Source organism: Lissotriton helveticus, chromosome 3_1 (assembly GCF_964261635.1).
Source record: "Lissotriton helveticus chromosome 3_1, aLisHel1.1, whole genome shotgun sequence".
In the NCBI taxonomy this organism is placed as follows: Eukaryota; Metazoa; Chordata; class Amphibia; order Caudata; family Salamandridae; genus Lissotriton; species Lissotriton helveticus.
The window spans coordinates 954,045,768-954,064,942 of NC_136061.1; the positions used below are offsets into that span (position 1 = coordinate 954,045,768).

General features: G+C 45.3%; 1 protein-coding gene across 9 annotated transcripts in view; it reads right to left on the reverse strand.

Moving 5' to 3' along the window:
• The window catches only part of RBM44 (RNA binding motif protein 44), a 1,911,902-nt gene that overhangs the window by 990,646 nt on the left and 902,081 nt on the right, over positions 1 to 19,175 (reverse strand). For 8 of the 9 annotated variants that reach the window (XM_078681327.1, XM_078681323.1, XM_078681326.1 and 5 more), the window contains one exon: positions 14,956 to 15,069. The exons of the other annotated variant lie outside the window; for it this stretch is intronic. In XM_078681327.1, coding sequence (XP_078537453.1) covers positions 14,956 to 15,069 — 114 coding nt within the window. The remainder of the gene's footprint in view (positions 1 to 14,955; positions 15,070 to 19,175) is intronic. 9 annotated transcript variants of the gene reach the window in all.

Sequence of the window (19,175 nt, forward strand, 5' to 3'; positions counted from 1 at the left end):
GGTTCAGACTGCAGTAGCAAAAGAGAGCTCTCGCACATGGAAAACGCATAAAAGTAGTTACTCCTATACCTGCCTTAGAGGCAGTGACAAAAGAAAGCATTCCGAATGCAAAGGCTTTACATCCAAGATGGATACAATGGGTTAACTCTCTTGCTGCAACAGATGTTGAATGCGTTTTTGACCCCTACTTGAAAACTCAAGAATTTTTACAATATGAACGAAAATGTCCTCTGCTGACTGAAATTCTCCCTCTAGAGCAGTACGAATGTATAATTTGTACAGAGGGATCAGCACAGCCCGCAAATGGGGGTAAACAAGCTTATAGTGCTGCGTGTGCGACTGTTAAAGGTCGCTGGCGCAATGGTAAATTCTGACCTATGGTCACAATAACTCAATCTCTAGGAGACTGTACAGCTCAGCGAACTTAACTACAGGCTTTCAAGATGGCGCTGGAAAATACTGATCACGAATTACCCACACTCATTGTGTGCGATTCTTATTACTGCGTCCAATCTTATAATGAATACTTGCAGAACTGGGTTCAAAACGGTTTCAAAGATGCAAAAGGTGGCACAATCAAGCATAAGTTGCTCTGGGAACAAGTAGTTCAGTTACAGAAAGAACTAGAAAAGACTCACGTGATCCATACACTGAGTCATCAGCGTGATGGCGTTAACGTTTGAGGGAATTCATTGGCTGATGAATAATAATAATAATACTGAGTTTTCTAGAGCGCGAACAGCTACCTCACGAGGAGGTGTCCCGGCGCTAAAACGTACCACAGAGGTCCCGGGGCAGGAGTGGGAGACCTATCGAGGCTGGCAAAAAAGCCAAGTCTTTAGCAGCTTTTTAAAACAAGGTTCAGATGGAGCCTGCTGGATTGCTTGAGGTAGGGAGTTCCACAGCGCAGAAACATTTGCTGAGAAGGTGCGACCACCAAGGCGTGCCTTTTTTGCTCGTGGGACAGCCAGCAGGATACGGTCATTAGACCGTAGTACACGGTTTTGGGTATACCTTGAAAGGCGTTTTTTTAGGTAGAGTGGACAGGAGCCGTGCAAAGATCTAAACGCGAGTGTGAGGGCTTTGAATTTTATCCGGTTGGCGACAGGGAGCCAATGCAGGGTTCGAAGATGCGGAGAGACTGACTGTTTGAAAGGAATTCGCAGTAGCAGCCTCGCAGCCGCATTTTGCACTACCTGCAGTTTATGGATTAAGAATTGTGGGAGGCCCAGATAGAGACCATTGGCGTAGTCCAGCCGTGAAGTAACAGTTGCATGGACTACCATTTTTCTGCAGCTCTCGGGTAGAAGTCTAAGGAATTTTCGAAGGTTTCTTAATTTACTTAGGCAGCAGCCGGCCACTTGTTGGATATGGGAAGAGAAAGACATCTTATCATCCCATCTCACTCCGAGGTTTTTTGCCGAGTGACTGGGCAAGGGTGAGGGGCCCATTTCCACCGGCCACCATAGCTCAGGGGCGGGGACAGGGCCTTTACTGAAGAAGATGACTTCGGTTTTATTGGCGTTTAATTTTAGTTTGTTGGTATTCATCCAGTGTGCAATGTCCTGGAGACAGCCTTTAAAATTTGCAAAGGATTCCTGTGTCATTTCCGTGTACGGAAATACCAACTGGGTGTCGTCGGCATATGAAATTGCCTTAACACCCCAGTTGGCAATAAGCGTAAAGAGGGGGGCCAGGTAGATATTGAATAAGAGAGGGCTGAGGGCCGAGCCCTGCGGGACTCCACAGTTGAGGATTTTAGGTGTGGAAGAGATCGTCCCGAGTGCCACCTTCTGCGTTCTCTGAGATAGATAGGAGTTAATCCAGCTCAGCGCGTGGTCTTGAATGCCTATCTCTGCCAGCCGACTGAGTAATCTGGCGTGGTCCACCGTGTCGAAGGCGGCCGATAGATCCAGGAGTACCAGCATAGCTGAACTACCTGCATGAAGCCACGAAGGCAGCTGTGCAAACGGCTTCCGTAGCTGAAATCACTCGTTCAAAAACAAAAATAGACAGCAAAATAATGCCGGCTGTCGCCGCTTCCAATAAAGACAGCGGTAAAACGCTACCAAAAGGCTTTCCACTCAAGTACTCCTATATAACTGATGCAAACGTTCCTTTTGCTCGAATCCCTGTAGTGGGGGATAGAGTATTTCCAAACATGGAACACAGATTAGGACTAATCTTAGCAGCACATGAAGGGCTTGCCTCTGCACACGTAGGTGTTCTGTCACAATGTCGTTATTAAAACAAAGATATTGGTGGGCGCGCATGAGTAAACAGACCAGAAACGATGTTTTGGAATGTGAAATCTGCCAAAAAATGAAGGTTTCAACTGTGAAACGTCTGGCACAGACGACCCTTCTAATTTAAAAAAAAAAACATTAGCATGTGTTTACCTGGACCACTGTGGTCCCTTACAAAGGGATGGCAACTATAAAAATATCATTGTCGCAGTGGATTCATGCTCAAGATAATTTGGATGTGGCCTCAGCACTCGGTTGACGCCCGAACACAAACGCAATCGGCACGCTACATTCTGACCAGGGTCCTGTGTTTAGCTCTCGAGCTTACAAGGATGCCATGGCCAACTTGGGCGTTGCATTGCGGTACTCAAGTCCACTCCATCCTGAGGGAAATTTGGTTGTGGAAAGAAAAAAACAGGACATAAAGCAATCTATAACAGCTAGGGTACTAGGGTTGGGTGACGGGTGGGTCAAACATCTAATAAGTGTCCAACGTAGTCTTAACAATCTGCCAAGAAATTCTGTGTGGAATCAATCCATATGAAATCCTTTTTGGTACTAGAATGATTGTAGAAGACCTCGATCATTATACTTCAGCGGTAGAACAAAGACCCTTAGATATCAAAGACCGTTTGGCTGTTTTGCAGGACTTAAATGAAACAAGAAGAAGTCTAAGAAACACATTACAGAAGCCAACAACCACTGAAAAAAAAAAACACCTGTCCCAGCAAGGCCTGTCTGGATTCCAAAGATTGGGGATCTGGTCAGAGAAAAGATTGCGGACAAGAAGGAATTTGGGCCTTCATACAGAAAACCACTACCTGTGCTAGCAATCCACGGATCAAGAACAGTGTTACTGCGGTCCCTTGCTGGAAAAAAGGAGAACTGGTTTGTGTCAATCGACCTGGTAAAACCACATCTTGTGGCCGATAAGAAGTAGTAGGCCCAGTGGACTCCAAATATGTAGCAGACTACCAAATCTTGCTACTATCCAAGAGGTTCAAACAGAGACTCATCACCTTTGAAGAATCTGCAGTAAGAAAAGAAGGACTATTCAACAAAGCAATGGAACTTGTGCCTCTTGAAACCCAAATAACAGTTCGTCAGGACACTCCTGTTTACAATGATATAGCCTCGGACTACACTCATAAGGCAAGAGATCCAGTAGCTCCAGCGATTTCAAGTAATCTGGATGCAATCCCAACAATTGACAGAACTGCCTCTGGCTATTTTATCAACTTTGATACATTTTCTGAGGATACCAGTGAACCGGAAACAATGCCAGCAAACAAAAATTTTAAAGACAAAATAACAGCACTTTTTCATCAACTAGAAAAGACTTATCTGATTTCACCATGGGAAGAATTTTGGATTCTGTTCGGTGTACTTTTTCTCCTACTTTGGCTCATTCTTGTTTTAAGTTTGGAAAAGCGGATGGATGGAAAATATAGCAAAATGGACAGTAAGAATATCAACTTGCTTCGAAACCACACAAATCATCTCATCGAGAACAAAGAGACGTATCATCAGAGAACATCACAGCCGTTCTTATACCAGGTGGTATAGCATGGGACAGAACTGAAGCTGCTGAAGATTCCACATCAATTCAAGGTTTCCCTGAGTGACTTTGTTTCATCCAGCACATTTTCTGATGATTGGGACTTTGAGACTGTTAATAACATGATGTCAGATTTAGAAATGTCTGCAAAATTGAAAAAACATGAATACTTAGAAGGTTAATCAGATTGTGCACAAATGTATTGTTATAATCATTTTGGTCATCATTACATGCACAAATCTGCAAGCCCTAGAAATGTTTATACTTTCATGGTAACATTGTCCAACGCCACCAAAAGGTAGCTCAAAAACATTCTATAACATTTCTATAATTCTCAGGTTTTAATACCATAAATCAGGAAACATTTTACTTTCAAAATGCTAATAAGACAGGAATGAAAAGTATGGTGACAAATAAAAAGCAAATTTATTCTGTAGTCTTTTATGCCCGGTTGTCCTCATTAGGTTTCAACTTTTGGAGAGACAACATAGAAACGAAAACTGTCTGGGGTTCAAAAGACTGGCAAGTGCAGGGAATAGAAGCCTTATTCCGAGCCTGCATTATTCCTGAGCAAATAATGTTTTTGAATGACACTGTTCAACAAACATCCTGTCTTGGACTAGCCAAGATAAAAGATTTAAACAAACCGTCCATACCTGTACCTATAACTGATAGTAAAAACACTTCAGAGGGAGGGGTCGACGTAAAAACTATTTTACTAAAAAACAGAACTAATCCTGATTGGGAAAAATGGTTAATCTGGCCGACAGACACAAATAACTGTCAAGATAGATTCCTGAACAAGACACAAGGGTTTACAGTAACTAGGCCAGACCCAAGATATGTCCAGAGACAACATCCAGGGATAGTAACAAGTTACAGTGTAGGAAAACTATGCCTCGAATGGCTACAACAATCTACACTTACAGAGGTTAAATAACACTTAACTTTACTTAAAGATGGCGTTAATTTGAGGGACTTCTTTCTAGGGCCTAATAAAAGCCGTCATAAACGTTTCATATACGCTGGTATTTATGCTGCTTATAATGAAGCAGGGAAAGTCATGCAAATGGAAACCGCAGAACGAATACGAGAAATTGATCGTATTAATTTAGAGAAAGCTCTCTCTGTAGTTGATAATGGGTTAACAACTCTGTCATCCAGAATTTATTCTTTGGACAGCATTGTATCCCCTGCAATAGACATAATGGAACAGGCTTTGCTCATGTTACAACATAGACAGTCTCAATTGCCTTCTATAATGCTGCTAGGCTGGACGTTACAAAATCTTCTTTCTGGCTAAGTGCCTTGGCATCTAATCAACACCACGTCATTGTTTACTGGATTTACCCTTACAGATAAACAAATCTCTTTGGCACAAAGGGGAGCAGACTATACGGTGCTGAGCATAGAAAAACTGGAAAGATTACCATTAACTGTTTCTGAGAAAGCAGCAATAGAATGGATAATACATGGCACCATTACGTTGCCAGTGACGATTTTCCAGTTTCAGTATTGCTTGAAACACATACCAGAAGGCCTGTATGAAAGGTTGGGTAAAGAATACATTAAGTCAACCTGGGATTTACCATACACACACAAATGTTGGAGTGAGGGAAAATAAGTAATTCTTAGTGGCACACAATGTAACAGCGCACTAAGCGGTACACTTTTATGTCAGGGTATTAATTTACATTGAGCCTGTGATGGTTCTTCGACCAACTTATCCTGCCACCTGCAAGGTTCTCTGGCAGCAGTGATAGATCCAGTTTTTAGGCAGCTTTCCAACGGGAGCTACATAATGTTGAATGATCCCAGCTGTTGTGGAATGATGCCAGGAATTGCCTATCTCGTAAGTGTGACGGCAAGGATCACTTGTTGCATGCAAGTATTCTTTCCTAAAGCAAAGACAGACGGGGAGTCGCCGTTATGGCCTTTACTGAACATCTCTTCTATTCAAATTGATACTTTAAGCAGAATGAAAGCCATTCTTTTACAAAAAACTGTGCCACTGACCTCTTCCAAATAGACATATGATCTGCAAGTTGCAAGGTCCTCTGCGGAGATACATGCCTTATTATCAACTAACTGCCCCATACATTTCGCAGAAATGGTTGGTCGTATCTTAAACATGTCTGATACCAGTGGTATTATACATGTATTCAAGACAATTTATTCCGGACTGTTAGCACCTTTTGAAGCAGTCCTCTGCATATTTCCAAACTTCGTGCACTCTGTGTTTGGCGGGCAGCCTCTCGTTTTGGGACTCGCAGCAGGAATTTTATTTTTGCTACTTCTGCTTTGATATGGCAAGCCAATCCACCAACGACGCCCAGATTACCATCGAGAACACTCTCCTGGCAATGAAGTGTCGTGAGCGCATAATCCACATTTTGGGCTTGGCTCGTTTAAGGGATCTGAATATAACATGGTTTCTTTCATTCAGACCAATCTGGCAAGATTGCATCTTACCTGTTCTACGATGCCTGCTATGTGGAGAAGAATGCGTGCTAGACATCTGTCTAACACTCCCATCATCACTGCCAACGGTGACGTGGAATGGGATCCTGATCCAAAGGTATATGCCGACGTTGCTGCAGAGGGTCAACAGCAGGTGCACCTGAACTTGATGATGAAAATGGCACCAGAGGCAGTGATGCGAAAGAAGACATCGACGACAACACAGTCGACGGGACAACCACCGTCGACGAAGGTGCTGATGAAGCCGTTGATGACAAAACCACAGCCGTCGACAAAGCAGTGGTCGATGAAGCTGACGGAGCTGCCGTCGACGGAGCCGCCGCCGACGAAGCAGTCGTCAATGGAGCCGTCGTCGATGGAGCAACCGCCGACGAAGAGGCTCTCTTCACAGACGGCGTCCACGAAGATTTCGATGTCGACGAGAATCCCTTCTTCGACATTGACGAGGAGATTGGAATCGATGACTTGACAGACTTGAAGCTGACACACACCATCGTCGTCGACGACCCGCTGGCACAAGTCGTCGTCACTGTCGTTGTCAGAGAGGAAGAGATGGCAGATTTCGTCGTCGGAACGACCAACGCTTTTGCAAGTTTTTTTAAGGGAAACATGCCGAGAAGGATCCGTGGACGCCGGAGAGTCAGATCTCGAGGGCGTAGGCGTAGCAGGAAGAGGAGAAGACACAGCAGGAGTCTTCTGGAGTTCCAAGTTTCTTCTTCTTCAGGAATGGAGATGGCATATCCTGCTCACTGCTACGTTTTGAGGTGGCTCTAACCCCAACTGATGCAAGGCTTCCTGCATCAGAAAGAGGTGAATCCTTCTCCTTCAACCTCTGTAACCATAGGAGACGCCCCTCCCTGTCCTTAAGGGTCTTAGTGAAGAAAGTCCTGCAAAAGTTACATTTGCCTACCTCATGCTCTGGATAGAGGCGATAAATACACTTCATGTGAGGGTCCTCAGAGAAGAGCCGCAACTTTCCACAAGAAGCACATGGACGAAACAAAGACTTCTTACTTGAAGACATCTCAGAAAACAGAAGAAGTCCACAAGGAAGTTGAAAATTGAGCAGAGCTAAGGGAGATTCCCTTCACACAACGTGCGGTAGAAAATCTGAGGGCCTGAGCCTCTAAGGAGAATGTTCTAGAGGGGTGCTTGCGCCTGATTGGCTGTAGTTTGGACTAACATAATGACTTGGATATGTTATTAAAGTGCTTTTTTTTCTTTTAATGTATTCCTATGTGTTTACTGCTATCCTTGGTACTCATAAGTATTTATGTTTCTATATAAATATATTGTTGTTTTTTATTGCTAATTTATTTACCGTGGGGCTCCCACTTCGATGACGGGGAATATTCAAGCAGGTGAATCTATGAAAGACACCCCAATACTGGAGAACAATCTTTCCTTGACGTATCTAACATATGATCATTAGGAAAACAGACCTACTGTAGAAAATACAAGTTGTACTGGCTATTTTTTTTTTTAAGATGGGTAAAACAAGGAATTCAAAATGTAATGGCATTAGGAAAATCTTTTAAGGTTTTAGAATTTTCTCAGGGTAAAGTTGGAGAACACTCTGGGTCTTAGGTGCTAAAAATGAAATCAATTTGCACTACCAAATGACTATACATCTGGACCGGTGACAACTCTGCCAGCTAGAAGAGGATCTGCTGTGCTGCTCAAGGACTACCACTTGCCTGGAACTGCTGTTTGCTGAACTCTTGCACTGATATGTTGCCCTGCTGTCAGCTGCTCTCTCTCAGCCTGTGTGAAAAGGGCTGGGCCTGCATCTATTGAACCCAGAGTGACTTCAAGGGTTTGCTGGCTTGCCTGTGTTGCCTAAGTCTCAGGGGCATAAAAGACTTAGATCCCTCCTGTTCCAACCCTTGGCTCATCTGCTTGCGAGTTTGGCCTGCCAAGTGGTGTCATCTCAGTCCTGGACTCTTGGCAGTAGACCTACAGGTTTGCACCAGTGGAATCAACGCATCCTGTGCTGTGAGAGCAGACTCAATGCATCGCTGCTGATACAGGAAACGGACTGGCGTATCACACTCAGAACCACCGCTTCAGAACTGACGCATTGCTGTCACTGCGTGGAGAATATCGACGCATTGCTTCTATAGCTTGGAGAAACCCGGCACCTCTCATTCGGAACCTTAACACTTCAGAATCGACGCTTCGCTCACGGACCCAAGTCATTACTGCAGTTGCGTGGAGAAATTAGGTACAACACCTCAACTGCCTAGGAATCATTGGCACATCTCGCCACTGCAACCAGGATTCAGGTACTTTTGCACCAGGGCCTGCGTGGGTCATGTACCTGGCCCGCACTCTATCGCAGTCAACCTAAACTCTGGACTTTGTACCAGTCCATGGCGACCAATGAACTCTTTATGCGCTATTTGCTTCTAAACATAATATTTTGCATTTAATCTTTAAAAATTCCCATCTCTACATCATTTGGATAGATTTTTTTTGTTTTGGTCTTATTTTATTAATAAAATCAAAATCTGTTTTTCAAACATGCTGTGAAGTCTTTTGGGGATTTTTTCACTGTGTAGTATGAAGTGTTGCACAAATATTTTTCACACTGCCTCGTACGTGAAGCCTGACTACTCTGTGCAAAGCTACCAGAGCGTGAGCACAGGATAATTAGGGTTGTTTTTTTTACCTACCCGGACAAGGATTTTGGTTTCTACTTGGACAGGGTGCATACCTCTAGCAAACAGATATCACAAATTCTAACATAATGTAACCCAGCATTGAGCTAAGTGTCCAACCCTCTCCCCTCTTGTAAACCAATGTAAAGGCTATCATCATAGTGTAGGGATAAATCATTCCCATCTTCAACTCGGAAGCCTGGTTGACTAGTCGGAACCAAAACGTTGTTGGACAGCTAGAGGGCGGCTCCATAGTAAAGGCACTGTTCTATCGGAATGAGATTGTATTGGGAACGGGTGTGTCAATGTGGATTTGGGACTGTGAGAAGTTGGCCTGATGTGCAGTGTTCACTATTCTAGTGATCACTATATATCAGTCCAAACAACCCTTATTGATGATTGGTTGTAAGTCAACCTTATAGACCAGCTATCCTAGTAGCATGGATACGAGCAGTCTAAGGCTAAGACTCTAGAGGGCGTGTTAAGCCAGCTGTTTTACCATCACATTACCCCTTGAACACCCAGTGAAAGGACACCACACAAGTGTTAGGAAAATAAACAGTGTATTTATTAGAATCACAACAACCCTGTACTCTTTATGAGGACAGGGTGCTAGGCACACAACAAAACTCTTACGAAAATACTTAAGTTAGCACGTTATACACAAATGCCCGAGGGGCACGAAAAACCATATACTTTAAAAGTGGAATGCGAAATTACTAGCAGGTAAGTACAGTACTAATAGGCTTTGGACTCGCTAGGACTTGACTATAGAATCGTTAGATTACTTCTAGGTGACCTAGGGGACTCGGGTGCAGAGTGTGCACTCTCACGCGGGATGCGGGACAAAGTCTATGGGAGCTAGTAAAGGCAAAGTTAGTGTTCACGGGCGAACCCGACCTGGTAGGAAGAAAACGACAGTGGATCCTGACCCTAGGGTAGTGAGGCTATGCTGGGACACCGAAGTGCCGAAGTTACCTAGCCCAGGGGCTGCAGCTGCATAGGTCTGAAAAGACGTCGGGGATCTCGTTGCCGGACCAGGAGCCTGGAAGAAGGAAGTTGCTGGCAGGCGACCAGTGAAGGAAAGTTCGATGGATCCAAGCCTGGATCAAGGAAGAAGAAAACCTGAAAGCAGAGGGGACCAAGTTCTTGAATCACTAGCCAGTGATTAAGTGGGCACCAGGATGGCACCGGGCGAAGTCACCTCGACTAGGTGAGTGGGCGACGCTGGCTCTGCAGATCTCACGGACCAGGAGGCGTTGTCGGCGACCAGGATGGAGAGGCGAGCTGTCCCACGATGGATGAAGCTGTCGGCGTCGAAGTTACCCAGGATTGGGCAACAAGCCTTGGCTAGTTCAAGCCCACGCGGTGGACTCAAAATGGCGTCTTGAGTGGACCAGGAGGGTCCGGGGTGCTCCTCTTTTGGAAGGGAGCAAGGGCCAGCCTGGAGCAACCAGACCAGCAGCAGAAATGTCGTCGGGCGTCGTTCAGAAGGCCACAAGCCAGCGGGCTAGTAGCCAAACAACGCGGTGAGCAGCAAAAAGCAGAAGGGCCCCACGCAGATCGTGGAGATGCTGGGAGGCTGCACTTCGGTGCTGGAGCTGCTCAGGGTCGGGGCTTCTCGGACCCCAAAGCACTCACCAGGAAATTACTCGGCGGGCTTGCTGGAAAGAAGTCGTGCAGTCTTGAAGATGGCCGGTCCCTCGAGGTCTCGTCACACCCACGAATCTCAGCGTGACTGATGATGCAGGTAGAGGTCAGAGGTGCCAGGGAAGCCGGTTCTCGTCGAGCTGGGCAGTCTTGATCCGGAGGAGAGACTTGCAGCAGACCGCAGTGTTCTTAAGATGGTGCCTGCGGATGCAGGGTGACTACTCCTTAGTCACAAGGGAGAAATCTTAGGAAGAAGTCTTGAGTTCCTTTCGTGGAAAGTAGTTTCAGGATTCAAAGATGATCTGATTTGGAAGGGGGCCAGTTCCTACCTTTATCCTGTAAAAGGGGGCTGGCACGCGACTAAGTCCTGCCCTATGGGTGGGACTAGGAGGGGGGTGGTTACACCCACTTCCTTGGCGGGCTTTTCCCCAGCACAGGGTCTTGAGTGACCCTGGAACTGGTTCCAGCCAGCCTATGCACAGTGAGCACCGGGGTGCCACGTGCAGTCACCTTCCTCTAAAGCCCTGCCTACCTACAATACACAAAACCCTGTCTGGGACGGTGCTGGCACCGCCCCTGGCAGGAAACCCTTTGTCCTTATCTCCTGCTCTGGGAGGACTCCCAGCAGCAGGAGGGCAGACTTGTGTCTCGGTGGCAGCATCCATTTTGTGGATGCTAAGGCTCTGTCTGACTTTTAACCGGGTTATAGGTTACATGCATGTCGTGTCCCTCTAGAAGGGTGGAATGCTAACCCCGTCGCCAGAATTGGCGAGGGGTTAGTATTCCAATTCGTATGACACCTTACTCGACATGTTTTGATAAAGCGATACCAGAGTTGGCATTTAACCGCGAGGATTATAATGCACTTAAGAGTATATGGTATGCGATATCATGGAAACGGCTAAGGGATGGGTCCCGAAAGCCGCAGACAGGCTCAGCTCATGCCAGAGCACCATCCCACACGATTCCAAGCACTCTGCCTTCAGGATTGTTAAGGCCTGCCATAGGAGTGACTGATAGGAGATCTGTGTGTCCATTTTAGGGTTAGATATAGGTATACTATATCTAAAGCAAAGGGTGAGTACACCACCTTGCCCCAGCTGTCGTGCAGCCAGTTGTGTCAGTTTTAGTTAGTCAATCCAGGGGTGGCATAATACATGCTTCAGCCCCTGGGAGACTTCTGGGTGCACCTCAGCCCTGGGTACAGGGACTTGGAGAGGGCCCAGTGCCAATTCAGTACCTGAGTACAATTTGGATAGAGAGAACAGCTAGGCTGTGGGTCTGATTAGCAGGCCCACAGCCAGGGAAAGTCGTAAACCAGTGCAGCAAAAAGCAAAAATCTGGGTGATCATAGGATTGCAGACCCTACTCTCCTACAGGGACACTACCTTGGTTAAGAGAAGTTTGGTTCGGATCTGGACATGATTATTGGTATGGTGAGTCTTCTGGTGCAGGTAGGGGACGGGGAGTGAGACAAACAGGCACCTTGCCATCCTTGTAACTTCTCCATCAGCAAGTGGTGAGCCCAGATTGAATTCGTGTTAGCCTTCGTGTGCTTCTGTTTTGACTTACCAGAAGACTTGGACAGTGCTGAGGACATGTTGTGGGAAACAGTCTGCGCCCTCAACTTCAAATTGGCTATTTCCTTGGGTCACTGACATTTGCGTGTAACAGTTTTGACAAGACTTAAATCCTTTTTTTTTTTAAGGGAACATATTCCTTTGCACGTTAGCTTTTGGAAAGAATTTAAAGAAAAAGTTTGTCAACCGAAAAAAAGTGGGCGCAAGCTATAAATCAGTACATGAAAGAGCAGAAAGAAAAATGATTTTGACGTTTACAGGCAGCACTGGTTTGCGGCTCTGCCCATTACTTTTGGGGTGGAACAAAGTGAAAGCAGAGCCACACGACACAACCTACGACTATGAGGAAAATACTGTTTTAAATCTGCTGGATAAAGTCTAGTGACTGAGGATATTTTGGCGGCGAGGAATCTGCAGTTAGAAGTATGCATCAGAAACTGATTTGCTCTCTATCCAGAGGGTGTGAAGGTGAAGAATTTGGTTGTCTTTCTTGGTGGATGCCTGCAAGGCTTTTAGGCGTTGGGTGTTCCATCAAAACGTCCACGTCATCAGGGACCGATCTGTGCAGTCTAGCCACCGGTTAGCTGACCTTAAGACTGAACGTGGCTTAAGCCAAGTGGCTGTAAGTGTTTCCATGAGGGCCTCTTTAAAAGATAAAAGTGGCTCAGATGTAGTTTGGTTTGGTTGCAGAATTTCAGTCAAATTAGGTTTTGTTTACAGAGTAGGCAACTGCAAATCTAGCAATTCAGTTGACCTTTGCGTTACTGCATTAAAAGAGGCATTTCCTTCAATTGGTAGTCCAGGGGGAAAGCCTGGTGAAGCATCTAGCCCACTTGGCTCTTGCAAGCCTAAATACAGACTTTCATTATTGTATTGAGGGGGGAGTAAATTGTTCGACTCCTGACCAGATATTTCACTACCTCGTCATCAAAAGTGTCATGAAGGATAACGAGTATGCCCTATATCGCCAGAGTCACAGCTGCTTTGTCTAACAGCACGGGCAGTTCCAGCTAGTAGATGTGGTGGTGGTAACCCTGATCTGGAAATCTCAAGTGTGGTATATGGTTCTGATGGAACTTCCCTAAAATTTCCAATCAGACTACCCCATTCTACATGCACATGTCCTGCAGACTCATGACCAACATCTGTTTCCTATAATTGAGGCATGGCTTGAATCCAATCATTTACAGCTGAGACATCTTCAACAGCATAGGAGGAATGAATTTAGTTGAGGCAATGAAGAGGATAGGATATATTGTTGGTTCAGCAATGAAATCACAGACAACCACATTCTTGAGAAGAATCATAGTGTAAGGTCTTGCAAATGGCCAACAGATATTGCAGGAGTTAGAAGGAAAGGTTAAGCTTTGCAGCACCTCAGAATGCTCATTTAAATCAATTAAATAATCAGCAGGAAAATCCTGAATGAAGGTCACTACATCAGGGTTGGCGAGTACTAGGAAACCAAAGAAGCAATAGAAGTTGTGGCAGATATTATCCAAGAACATCCTATAGTATTACAATGTTTTCTGGAGTAACACCACCAAGGTCACCCCGAAAACCTCAAATGATGTCTGTAAAGAGAACAGCTCATCCTTCTCGGTGTTGACTTTTTTGGACATAACTGAACCCAACATGCAAGAAGAAGTGGATGCCTGTAACCTGGGAAGGAATATGGAGAATATTCTCTTAAATGGATCTTCCACCTTGAGAAGCCAAAGAATGACGGACTATGAATGTAAACATACAGGTGGGAGAGAAAGCCTTCCACTATTTGGAGTCTGAAATTGCAGTAACATTGTTCATTTCATTTAGGTTCCCAATCCATATAAGGATGAGATGATCTGCTCTATACCAAATCTTGACAGGAAGTTTACTGTATTCCATCCTCCATTTTTCCTTCTGAGATCCCTTCTCAGACACCCTCCTCTGGCATTCTCTAACAATGATGGAGTGTGAATAATAGAGTGCCAATCATTTCCAAGCTCTTCCTGTGTATGTGAACTCTTAATTTCCTCTGTTGGTCTTCCAGTATGCCATATAGGTTAATCTACTGCATGTCCTTCAGAATTATGGTGGACATTTGTTTGCACTGTTGACAAATGTTAGGTTTAGGAGTATGTGGCAGAAAAAAAGCTTTTTTTTCTGCCTTTGGTACGATATTTCTGCTGGATATACAATCTTCCAGCACCATATGATTTATATTTGTAGGCTTCAGACTGGTCTGGAACAAAATATCCAAATTAGTATTTCTGCAGCGCGATTAAGTGGTGACATTTGCCTTGATGACATCCAGGTATTTTAGACACCGATCAGCAAGCTAGGCTCATTAGTGTACTTTTTTGCACCTGATTTAGCATACAAAATGGAACTAAGAAAGTAACAGTGACAGTGAAAAACAGCACATGATATGATTTCACAACTTCAGAATTTATTAATCATGGCACCCCTCACAGGGCAGGAGGAAGAGTAGGTGAAGAAACGTTGGGAAGAATAATTATCCACTAGAAAGAAAAAATGAGTTACTTGAAATCTTCAGTGAATTCGAACATTAGAATTGACTACCACCCGGTCCTCAAGAGAAACTATTCAATGGTTATGGGGCGCAACTCCATGTGGTCTCACACAGTGGTTACGGAATCAAGGGAGATGATCAAATATGGGTCTCTAAAATTATCCTTAACAGTAGATGTCCTGATTAACAATTTTAACTTTAAATACTCATGGTCTGAGTTCCCCACTGAAATGGTAAGAAAACACAGGAAGAAATTGTTTCTTACCTGTAACTCCAGTTCTCTCGTAAGCGTTGAATAGTCCTGCCCACGTGTGGGACCGCGGAGCACTTCTTTCATATAGCTTCTTAAGTGGATATTTTCACCTTTCTTCAGGCAGGCCTGTAAAGACACGTCAGAAAAAGACAAAAATGCCGGATTTGTACATAGGCTACAATGGCCCAATTCTTCATCACTAAGTCAAAAAAAAACAGTACATTAAATATGAGAAGAATTTTAGATGTTTTGCAAACAGAAATCTCCTTTGCAAACCCTTTTTATGATAGAGATGAAGCACTGCAGGACAGAGTAGTCTTATGGGCTGCCATTATATGGCTAAAATGGAGGCTGGACATGAAGAGGTGTGGTGCCTCGGCCAAGGCGACTGACGCTGGAGATCACGGTTCGATCCCTGGCTCCAGCGGCAGGGGTCTGCCCAGCACCATGCGACTCTGGGCAATAGCTTGCTTAATCTTATGCACGCAGTTTGCTCTGGCCGAGAAGTCTGACATGCGTGCCATTCTCAAATCCGTCAAGTCAGGCTCTCCCTCTGACCTGTGCCCAGCCAGAGTCCTAGTGGGGGTGGCAGATATCGTGCGCGCAGAAGCTACTACCATTGTCAGTTGGTCACTTCAATCGGCGACTGTACTGGGGCAATGGAAGCAAGCTAAGCTTCTCCCTCTTCTTAAGAAACCTACGGCAGACCCCTCTGTACCGGTTAACTATCGCCCGATCTCCTTACTGCCAGCATTAGCCAAAGTTTGCGAAAAGGTAGCTTTTCGCAAACTGGAGACCTTTGTGGAAAGATCTGGGGCTCTGCATCCTGCTCAGTCAGGCTTTAGAACATCTTACAGCACAGAGACAGCGCAGGTGGAGATGGCAGAGGCAATTAGGGAGTGCCTGGACGGGGGCGGCAGAGCGGCTCTGATTCTATTGCACCTCTCTGCCGCCTTTGATACGGTACCACACCAGCTTCTTCTTGCCCGCCTCTCTGCCATTGGCATCTCTGGGGCAGTGTGTGCCTGGCTGGAATCCTTTTTGGATGCCCATACTCAGCAGGTCTGGATGCCCCCTTTTTCATCCTTGGCCAGGGAGGTCTCGACTGGAGTCCCCCAGGGCTCGACGCTGAGTCCCTTGCTCTTTAATATCTATTTGACTCCGCTGATCTCCCTGGCTGGAGAGCTGGGTGCTAAAATCATGGCTTATGCTGACGACACCCAGCTTCTATTCACTTGGAATGGCTCCGACCTGAGTACAGGGGCCGCACAGAGTTGCCTTGCAGCCGTATTTACATGGCTGGCACAGGCTAAACTCAAAGGAAACGAGGGGAAATCAGACATACTGCTGTACGGTCAATTTTCCCCGCTTTTCACAGAAGCCTTGTGGCCCCTAGATTTCCCCCGCCCACTTTCTGGGGGTGGTTCGGCTAAGAACTTGAGAGTCTGGTTTGGGGAGGATCTCAGGTTCTCTGAACACATCAAGAGAATAACGGGTGTCTGTTTTGGTACACTCAAATCACTGAGTAGATTCTTCCCTATGCTCCCTCACCCGGCAAAGGAAATGGTGGCACGGGCACTCATCTTGTCCGCTTGGATTACGCCAACGCGCTTTTTATTGGCATCCCGGGATACTTGGTGCACAAACTTCAACGGATCCAGGACGCGGTGGCCAGGCTCTTATTTAAGATCTCTAAGAGATCCAGCATAAGGTCACATTTGCGTGACCTACACTGGATGCCCGTGGTCCAGCGGGTGCAGTTTAAGGCCCTCATTTTAACTCAGAGCGCTGCACGACTCAGGACCCTCCTATATTAGGAAACGGGCGGCCTTTTACACTCCTCACCGATCCCTACAATCCGCTTCCCACCGTATGATGGCCATCCCCCGTTTCCGCCGTTCTAGGATGGGGGGGGGGGGGGTCAGTCACTTACGGTCAAGGTAGCCACTCTTTGGAACAGTCCTCCTGTTTTTCTGCGCCACACCCACGACTTTTACCGATTTAAGAAACTTCTCAATACTAATTTTTTTAATCAGGGTATTTAATTATTTTCTCTTTGTCAGTCTGCAGTTCAAATCGCGCCAGGACACTCATGAGTAATTGAGCGCGCTACAAGTCACTTATTACATAATCTTCCCAATGGCCCCCTGCGCTGAGATACCCCTTCGGGTGTGATTCGTGCACTATACAAGTACTGGATTTTAAGAGCCCAGAGACTACCAGTGTCCCATCACGCACAAGTGGTGGCAGTTACTTCAGTTCTTTTTGAAGGCGATGTGAGATATAGATGTAGATTGTAAGGATATCTGTCTAGTCCACGAGGGAGGTGAGAGGGTCACTTATGACTCATCATAAAAATTCCCCTATGAGAGAACTGGAATTACAGGTAAGAAACTATTCCTTCTCTCGTAGGGGATTTCCATTTATAGTCATTAGCATTGAATAGAATAGCAAGTCCGTCCCCACATGGTCCGGTGGAGGAGATAGAGGATAAACTAGACAGATTCACCAAATTGGTTTATTAGTGAAGCCTACCCTACTGGAACATCTGCTCTAATGTCACAATCTAGACAGTAGTACTTGGTGAATGTATGAATTGATTAACAGGTAGCTGTTTTGCAAATTTCTGGAATAGGGATATTGTGCAGCAAAGAAGTACTACCTGCTGTCCCTCTAGTGGGGTGTGCTTTTGGTATAGCGGTGAGTGTTTTGTTTGCTTTTTGATGGGAGAAAAATACATGAAACTAAACATTGGGGAATGGACTGCTTAGAGGTGGCTAAGCCTGTACGGAGTGGACTGAAGGTGATACAAAATTTGTCTGATCTTCGGATGTCCTCGGTCTTGTCTAGATAGAATATAAGAACTCTCCTCACATCCAGGGAATGGAGAGGTATTTACGGTGGAGTAGAGGGACTCTGGAAAAAAAAGTGGGTAATGAGATTGTCAGGTTGACATGGAAGTCTGAAACTAACTTAGGGAGGAATTTCAGGTGAGTCTTCTTGACCACTTTCCTAGAATGGAATACGGTGTATGGTTCATGCATATAGAGTGCTTGGATCTCACTAACCCTGCAGGCAGATGTAATTGCTAGAAGCTGAATAGGGATATTGTGCAGCAAAGCAGTACTACCTGCTGTCCCTCTAGTGGGGTGTGCTTTTGGTATAGCGGTGAGAGTTTTGTTTGCTTTTTGATGGGAGAAAAATACATGAAACTAAACATTGGGGAATGGACTGCTTAGAGGTGGCTAAGCCTGTACGGAGTGGACTGAAGGTGATACAAAATTTGTCTGATCTTCGGATGTCCTCGGTCTTGTCTAGATAGAATATAAGAACTCTCCTCACATCCAGGGAATGGAGAGGTATTTACGGTGGAGTAGAGGGACTCTGGAAAAAAAGTGGGTAATGAGATTGTCAGGTTGACATGGAAGTCTGAAACTACCTTAGGGAGGAATTTCAGGTGAGTCTTCTTGACCACTTTCCTAGAATGGAATACGGTGTATGGTTCATGCATATAGAGTGCTTGGATCTCACTAACCCTGCAGGCAGATGTAATTGCTAGAAGGAAAGCGGTGCCTTGTGTATGGGTCGAATAAGTCCTGAATAAGGCGTGACAGGACTACATTCAGCTCCCATGGAGGGGAAGAGCGCTTAAAGGGAGGAAAAAACGTAATCAAACCTTCTAGGAAATCCTTAATGACGGGGACTCTGAAGAAAGATGTTTGTAAAGGACATTTTCTGTAGACAGTAAGAGCTGCCAGGTGACACTTTATCGAAGAGAATGGCCAACCAGATTGAGCCAAATGGACTAAGTATGGAAGAATGACATTCCTGACAAGTAGTAAGGTTTTTGTTCTTATATTAACACCATATGCAAAATCTTTTCCATTTGAAGGCATATAACGAGTGGAAGGCCACTTTGAGGATATTCATGCAGTATTGCCGTAAGTTCAAATGTCCACTCTACACTAGCTCTGGAGCCATGCAGCCAAAGTCAAGAGGAGAGACTGAGGTGTACCATCTGGTCTCCGAATTTCATCAGTAAGTCTGGTCTGCATAGCAGCTTGAGATGAGAATGGAAGGACCAGTGAAGGAGGTCCATGAACTACCATTGACAAAGCCACTCTGGAACTATGAGTATCCTCTTGTCTCTCAAGTGAGACAGCTTGACAAGGACTGCTGGGATCAGTTGAAGCATCAATAAACTAAGAGAAATCTGTAGGACCATCTGATCC